The following is an 8,080-nucleotide window of genomic DNA, read 5'->3' as shown; positions in this document are numbered from 1 at the left end:
TAATGTGAAGTTTCAGGGCTCGGTGAGCCTAGAAAGGATACACCTCTCCATTGCCACTCTATTTCCAAGAATTCTAAAACCAAAGAATATCAGCTGTGACCATCTTTATGAAAATAACACTTTTTTACCCCTAATTTCAACACATAGTTCTAAGATCTGCCCTTGGTACAAGGAGGAGGCCAGAAATCTGTATATAGAAAGAAGATAAATTTCTAACCAGCATTTTGAGTTGGAAAAAAAGAAAAATATATAAATAGGAAATCTCTAAAATCTGATGGCTTCATATCTAGTTTACAAATAATCAAAGGGACGCCCACAGTGTCTTCATTTTGAGTTTGTCAGACCACATACAGTTACTTCCCAACCCATCGTAAACAGATGCTGCTTTTTAAGGACCAGGGCCTTCTCTAAGCTGCTTCCTGGAAGGCAGTGTGCTCAGGTACCAACTCTACTAGCACTGATCCACGAGGGGTCCAGGACACTGATTACACCTTGGCCTCAAAAAGGGAACATCTTGAAGGTTTCCGGGCTGGACAGAGTATTTAGTGAGTATAATTCTGTTGCCATCCCTTTAGAAGTTCCGAGAAAACTTCAAAATCAACAAATAAATAAAAATATCTAAATGCCAGGCCCATCAGCAAAGAAGGTTAGTGCTATTTTCATTGTCAGCTAAAGCGGAAAAAAAAAAAAGAGATAAGCATATGGGGCAATTGAAAGGTTACATCTTTCTTTTGGAGATGGTTTGCTTCTGAAAGGTTAACTCGAATGCTTGACTTTAAAAAATCAAAATCATCAGCTGCAAATGCTTAAAGCAGTTGGGGGTACCTTTTGAAGAAGAAAACAAAGGGTCTGAAATGTTTGAAAATTACTTAGCCCTCATATAAATGGTGCTTGTATATTTATATGCTTACTCTGTAAATGTACACACACACCACAACTCATTTCTCTTCATTTCTCAAATATGATTGCTTGTACTCAGGCATTTTTTTGTTGACACAATATAACTTTTTAATAACTTGTTAGCTACTCTAATCATTAGACAGTACCCAGAAAACAATGTAGTTGAAATATGAACCAGGACAGCTTTCTGCCTCAATCAAAATCCACAGCTCCACACAGAAACCAGTCATTTGCAGCATCTGCAGCTTCGGCTAAATAGGGTCTAACAATATATTTTGCTGTTCACATGCATGTATTTCAGGACCTAATAGCCCATGAAGACAAGTATGAAGAGAACATCTCCAGAAGCAGACATTAAAGGTACCAGCAAAAATAATAGACTACATTTAAGTTTGAAGCATTATTTTAGGCGACCTACATCATTAATGACTTTTTCTTTGTGGTGGGTGTTACAGAAAAGAATGCATAAGGTGGGTTGGCATAAATATTAGTTTCTACTATAAAAGTTCCTTTTCTGTGAGATTTTTCACAAACACACACACAGTACTTCTCAAATGCTTTTAAAAAAGTATTTGGCCTTCAAAGTCTAAAAAATGTTTAAAATATGAAGTATTTTTGAAGTACATATTTGCCCCTACATTTATCTTTAAAATACCCTACTTAAATCATATATTATAGTATAGTTATTATACCATGACATTAAAATTTAAAAGAAGGCACCAGGTTCATAATAATGAGACATTCATATTTCCAAGTTTGAAGTAAACTGCATTTAGAAAAAAAAAAATGCACTCATTTACTATCTTCCTAAATTCAACAACAAAGTTACAAAAGTACTATTGTTATGATTATTAATATTATCATTCTCATATCACACTCCCACACATTCTGATCTCTAATGGGGAAGGGAAGGATTATTAATTGAGGTGTCTATCTTTCCTTCCTGGAGAGATGATCTGCCTTTAATTCCTCCAAACGCTACACTGTTAATAAATTTCAAACCTCCAAAGCAAACTGGAGACAGCTTTTGGTCTCACAAACTGTTGGAGCCAGCAGCAAGTCCTGCTTAGGTGCTCCACTTCCTTAAATCTGGCCACACCTTGCAAGGTGGCACTCTTTCCTGAAAGGTAGCCATCTACTCTTATAACCACAATAACATTTTTAAAAAGCTAAACACCACCATTTCCAGTTTTTGATCGGAAGTTCACCAAATCTCCTCAGCCAGTAAAACTTTGCTACAGAAAGTTCACCAAATCCCCTCAAGCCAGTAAAACTTTGTTGCCTAAAAGTGACAAACACAAACATCAAGAGATGAAAGAACACGTCAACAAATGATTTTTAAAGAGAATTTAACGCTTTGGTTTTCTACACTGTGAAAAATTGTCACTTTTAAATAAATGTGAGGATCTTAAGAGGATGTCATGCTTTTAAGGGTTTTTCCCCACTTGCTTTTCTCCTCAGAGCCACTTCCTGAACTCACATAGTATATTAAGAAGCAGGCCCAGGTTCCCCCTTGCCCACGGTGAGGTCAGTGTCCTCCTCCCGCTCGGACACATCCAGGCCCTGGCATCTACAGCCAAGGCCCTGATTCGCAGTCTCCAGCTCCGGTGTCTGCCTAATGGGGCGATCGTGCAGGCTACAGCCAGAGACAAAGAAGCTCGAGCTCCTACCAGGGCAGCTAACTTTGAGGGAGCAGCATAGCTTGCAAATCTATCAAACTAAACTGCAAGAAAGACAATCTGATTTAGAGAAAAGGCGTTCCGCTACAGTCATTAAGCACAAGTAATTTAGATTTTTTATATTGTCTCCTCATTTACAAATTTACTGTATCAACGCCAGCCAATGGAACGAATTTCTTAAGTAAATGAGAAATAAATAAAAGAGATAGAAAGATAATAAAATTACATAAAATAATTCTCTCCCCTAGATGTATTTTTGAGAGAACTAATAACAGTAGCAAAATTATAGTGATAATAACATATCATAGGAAGTAATTAATTTAAATTAGCATCCCGTTTAAAGAAATATAAGTAAAACGCTTTATGGACATTTACTTTTGTACAAAGAAGGAAGGCCTGGAAAAGCATGCATTGACATCCTGAAAATTAGTTATAGCCATAAATGGCTTAATTGAAGACGGCAGTTTAAAATATGATATTGTAAATCTGTAACTTGGTTTCAGCCTGGGGAATTTAATTTGGGAGCAGCGGAACCCTCGGCTGCAAGTTCATTTGCAGCGCTGCAGAGCGAGCCCCGAGCTCCTGACAATTCGTCTGCATTAATATTGATGTCGCCGGTGCCATCTATTTCTGTTATTTTTACGGTTGTTATTCTACGTCTGCAAAGGTCATTTAAATTATACTGCGGCCTAAAATTTGTTTCATAAATTTTGATATAAATACTAATTACACCCGCTCGGAGAGCCAGCAGGGTAGCGTTCATTTATCACGTTTATACAACCTGCGATGACAGAAAGGGAAGGCGGGGGAGACGGCGCAGCTTGTCCGGGAACCACTACGGGCGGCGGAGGGCAGCGGGTCGCTGGGGTCGTGGGGCCGGAGAAGAAGAAATCCTGCCACAGCCACTGAGATTTAAGAATCTTTAATAAGGTACGAAAGATTACCAAACAGTTCTGGAAACTAAAGTGTACATAACGAGTTCTTCTAGCCATAAATATTGAATAGCTGTAACAGGAATGAACCGGCCCTTTACATGCGGATAAATATGGTAGGTATGGAAACTAGGAACTATATACATTATGTGGTTGTATCTTTTGCCAAAAGCAACTGACAGTTATAGTTTATATCTTTTTTAATATCACTTTACATAAACAAATGGAACAGTTTTGACACGCAGATCCAGGCTCCTACTATACGAAATCTTGACAGGACGTGAAACAACATTTTACTGCACTAAAGTACTTAGACTTTGGGACGAAATGTTTGCACTTTATACAAAAAAAAAAAAAAAAAAAAAAAAAAAAGCACATTAATACCAATATTCTGTTAGGTCGACGTGGAGACTGTAATCGTACAAAGTAATTCACATTTTGGTACACATTTACTAGGACATTCTTGCCATTCAGTACAAACAGTTGGCCTGCGGCCGCCCCTCCCCCCCCCCGCCCGGCCCCCCGCCCCAATGCAAAGACCACGACGCCACGTCCCACCCGCCCTCTCCAACCGAGATGTAACTATGTACAGAATCCAACAGTACAGTTTTAAGCTAATAATTCTGTATTTACAAGAATGCAAAGGAAAAAAAAAAGCCGAAGCCCAGAGTCTGCTCCGATTCTGGCGAGAAACTGGCCCCCCGGGTTGGCAGCTTTTGGTCAGGCGGCCGCCTTCCCCTCGACCCCCATCCCGCCCCTTGGCTACCAAGCTTTTGCCAAAAAAAAAAAAAAAAAAAAAAAAGAAAGAAAGAAAGAAAAGAAAAGGGGGAGGGGGCGGAAGGTTGGCGCTTTCTCTCTCTTACTCGGTCCTGGGTCTACAAGCAGGTTCAAAACCGGGACTGCGGGCGGGAGCGGTGTGGGTGCGCAGGGTCTGCCGGCACATTTTGCGTACGTGTGTGCTCAGTCTCTTAAATAGGGCTTGGAAGGGTGTTTCGTTTCTGGTTTTAAACGTACCATTCATTAAAATTGGAAGAGAGCGCGCCGTGGCCGGCCGTGTGGTGCACCGCGGCGGAGGGCGACAGGGAGCTGGCGCTCGGGTTGTCTGTGGAGGGAGACACGATGGTGGGCGGCGTGGAGGACTCGTAGCCCGAGCTGGCGGCCGGCGACGGCTGCGAGCCCTGCGAGGACGACTCGTGCACCTGCGGGGATAAAGCCGCGTCGTTCAGGAGACGGGAGCCGGGAGCCGGGGCGGCGGCCGCAGGGCCGCGGGGGCTGCGCGCCGCCTCTCCGGGGAGCCCCGCGGCCCGGGACCCGCGCGGCGGCCCCGCCTCGCCCCCGGCGGCGGTCCTCCGGCTGCGGATTAGGGCCCCCGGGTCCACAGAAGAAAAGCAGATCCGGGAAGAGGGAGGCCGGGTTGGAGGCTAGAGCCCCAGAGGGCTCCCCACCCTCCCCGCCGCCGACCTGGGCAGGCTCGGCTCTCCCGCCGCCGCCCCGGCGGCGCCCCCGCCCGCGCAGCCTCGCGCCCCGCTGGGCCAGGTTCGAACTCCTCCGCCGCCTCTGCTCGAGGGCTCACTCCCTTTTTACTTTTCTTGTTACTAAATAATAAATGCAGCCGGGTCCGGGGGTCCCCCGCCCGCTCCCCCAGCCCCCGCCCCGTCTGCCCAGCCGGGCCCAGCCGAGCGCAGCCGCCGCCCGGCCGCGCGCCCGGCTCCTGCCGCCGCCGCGGGCCCGGCCGGAGAGCGCGCGGGCTCCCGGCGCCCGGCGGGCGGCGGCGCGGCGGTTACCTTCATGTGCTTGCGCAGCGAGCTGGGGTGCGTGTAGGACTTGTCGCACATCTTGCAAAGGTAGGGCTTGTCGCTCGTGTGCACGTGCATGTGCTTCTTGCGGTCGCTGCTGTTGGCGAAGCGCCGGTCGCAGCCCTCGAACTCGCACTTGAAGGGCTTCTCCCCTGGCGCGAAGGGCGATAAAGAGGCCTGATTAGAACACAGCCCGCGGCTGCAGTTTTTTAAACGTAAACAAATGAAAAAAAAAATAAACACAACATAAAAAGGTTGCAAGCCCCAAACCCGCGTCTTCAATAAAGTCAAATGTATGCAGCGGACTTACAAATATTTTAATTATATTAACTACTACTCTAATTAGACCCAGATGTTATTGTTGTTGCTACTGTTATTAGATTTTTTATATTTTTTTTAGATCCCGGCGTCGAGGCAGGTTGTCCTGCCGGGGCTGCCCGAGCGGCTTCGGGCGCAGCACCCGGCCCCGGTCTCTCCGCTCACGTCCCGGGCGGATCCTCGGCGGCTTCGCTCCCGCCGCCCCCACCCTCTCCCTGACGCCCGCACCCCCGTCGCCTCCCCACCACACCCCCACGGACACTCCCGTTTTATAAGGTAATCTGAGCCGGGAGCTCGGCGCCGCGGATTCCTCCTTGACCGCGGCCATAAACCCAAAGCTCCGCAGGCGGGTCTCAGACATCACCCGGGGCCACCCGAGCGGGGCAGCCGGCCCGACGCCCGGCCCGGCGGGGGCAGGGGGCCCGGACAGCCCGCCCGCCCCGGCCGCCGCCGAGAGCTCGCCGCCAACTTTTAACTGTTCGCGACCAGTCTCTATTTTAAAGGCCGAAGTAGGGGGCCGGCGTTTTTGAAATCCACCTCATAGAATCTAATTGACAAAAAAATAAAAAGACTTCTGTGCCTTCCGCTGACTCTCCCAACTCCTCGAGCCTGCTCGCAAACCAGCCGCTACTGAAACTGGGCGCTTTACACGCGCGCAACCCTCCAAAAAGCCGCCTCTGGCGGGACCTGCTTCCACCGTCCCTCCTTCCCGTCTCTGTTTTTGTTTCTTTCCGTGCCCTTCACCCCGCCTCCTCCCGTTTCCTCCGCTCCTGCCTCTGGGAAAGTCCTCACTCAGGTGCACCCAGAGGGAGGTTGTCTGGAAGCGAACGTTTCGATTTAGATTCGTCGGCCGCCGGAGCCGCCGGAGCCGCGCGGCCGCGGGGAGCCGGCCCCTTCTCCTGGCTTCGCGCGCACCGCGGCTCTGCAAAGCCGGGCTTGTCCCTCCGCTCTCCCGGCCTTTTTCATTCCTCATTTAAAAATCTATATCCCAGGATCCTTCCCATCCGATCCTTCCATACTTTTTCACAATTTCAAGCCTGAAACCAAAAACCGGCTTACTCCCGCTGCCTGCCTGCTGGAACCTGACGCCCAAACCCCCATCAAGGCCCGGTCCGTGCGCCCTGGCCACTGACATTTGGATTTCGGGTCCCAGGCCCGGGATGAAGCGGGGTGGGAGGACACGGGTCAAAGACGAAGGTTTCCGTACCTGTGTGCGTCCTTTTGTGGATCTTTAAGTTCTCGGAACGCGCGAACACCTTGCCGCATCCAGGGAAGGGGCAGGGGAAGGGCTTCTCTCCCGTGTGCACGCGGATGTGGTTGACCAGTTTGTATTTGGCTTTGAAGGGCTTGCCCTCGCGCGGACACTCCTCCCAGAAGCAGATGTGGTTACTCTGCTCCGGGCCGCCGACGTGCTCCACGGTGACGTGCGTGACCAGCTCGTGCATGGTGCTGAAAGTTTTGTTGCACGACTTTTTGGGGTTGGCCAGCTGCTCCGGCTCGATCCACTTGCAGATGAGCTCCTGCTTGATGGGCTGGCGCATGTAGCGGAAGAAAGCCCCGGCGCCGTGATGTGCGGCCATGTTCACGTTCATGGGCCCGTAGCCGTGCAGCTGCGGCGCGGCATAGTGCTCCGAGCGCGGGCTCGTCACCTGGCCGTACTGCTCGGGACGCGGGTACATGTCCCCCGAGAAGCCAAGCCTCATCTGCCCGTTGACCACGTTGGGCGACGCGTGGCCCGCCGCCTGCTCGTGAAGGCCGGGGAAGAGGAGGTGGCCCGCAGCGTCCGTGTGGCCGTGTGGGCCCCCGAAACCCCCGGCCGAGGCGGCGAACAGGCTGTGCTGAGCGCTGGCTGCCGCCGCCGCGTCGCCGAAGCCGCGGTTGCGGAACAGAAAGTCCCGCGTGGAGTTGAAGGCGGCGCTGGAGTAGGAGCCGACGTGGCCCGGGTGGTGGTGGTGGCCGAGGGCCGCGGCCGCCGCGTAGCCGGGCGCCTGCGACGTGAAGGCCGTCTGGCCCGCGGAGGCCAGCTCGTGCGAGCTGGGGTTGAGCTTGAAGGCTCCCATGCCGTCGGCGAACGGGTTGATGCCCAGGCCGACGTCGCGCTCGGACACGTCGCCCGCGGAGTGGTGGCGGGACGCGCCAAAGGTGGTCACGCCGATCGCGGGGTACTGGGGGCCGGCGTCCAGGAGCATCGTGGCTGCTCCGGGCGAGCCCCGGCCTCCCCCGCCCCCCCCACCCTCGCCCGCCGAGGAGGGAAAACCAGGAGGCGGAGGAACGGGAGGCGGAGGAAAAGGAGGCAGAAGGAGAGGAGGGAGGAGCCGACCCACCTCGCGAAGTCCGAGCCCGCGGGCGGCGGCTCTGCGCGCCGGGGAGCCGCCGGGCCGAGCGCGGGGAGCCGGAGGGCGGCGCGCCGCGAGCAGACCCCGCCGGCCGCGCTCGCGCCTCTCGCCGCTCAGCC

General features: G+C 51.5%; 1 protein-coding gene across 1 annotated transcript; it reads right to left on the bottom strand.

The window, feature by feature from the left end:
• Nucleotides 1-4,515: 4,515 nt before the first annotated feature.
• On the bottom strand, nt 4,516-7,814 carry ZIC1 (Zic family zinc finger 1). Its single transcript, XM_016221764.2, has 3 exons — nt 6,833-7,814; nt 5,296-5,459; nt 4,516-4,710 (listed from the first exon to the last, which is right to left on the bottom strand). The coding sequence occupies exons 1-3, from the start codon at nt 7,812-7,814 to the stop codon at nt 4,516-4,518; spliced, it is 1,341 nt and encodes a 446-aa protein (XP_016077250.1).
• Between the last annotated feature and the right edge of the window lie 266 nt (nt 7,815-8,080).

The sequence above is a fragment of the Miniopterus natalensis genome, chromosome 6, assembly GCF_054644295.1.
Source record: "Miniopterus natalensis isolate mMinNat1 chromosome 6, mMinNat1.hap1, whole genome shotgun sequence".
NCBI classification, from domain to species: Eukaryota; Metazoa; Chordata; class Mammalia; order Chiroptera; family Miniopteridae; genus Miniopterus; species Miniopterus natalensis.
The sequence above is the reverse complement of the archived record's forward strand: the minus strand, read 5'-3'. Positions and strand labels throughout refer to the sequence as shown.

Coding starts and splice junctions, on each gene's coding strand:
- ZIC1 (XM_016221764.2), bottom strand. CDS start 7,814: ATGCTCCTGGACGCCGGCCCCCAGTACCCCGCGATCGGCGTGACCACC. Junction 5,460..6,832: donor CCACAAAAGGACGCACACAG/GTACGGAAACCT, acceptor CCTTCGCGCCAG/GGGAGAAGCCCTTCAAGTGC. Junction 4,711..5,295: donor CGCTGCGCAAGCACATGAAG/GTAACCGCCGCG, acceptor TTATCCCCGCAG/GTGCACGAGTCGTCCTCGCA.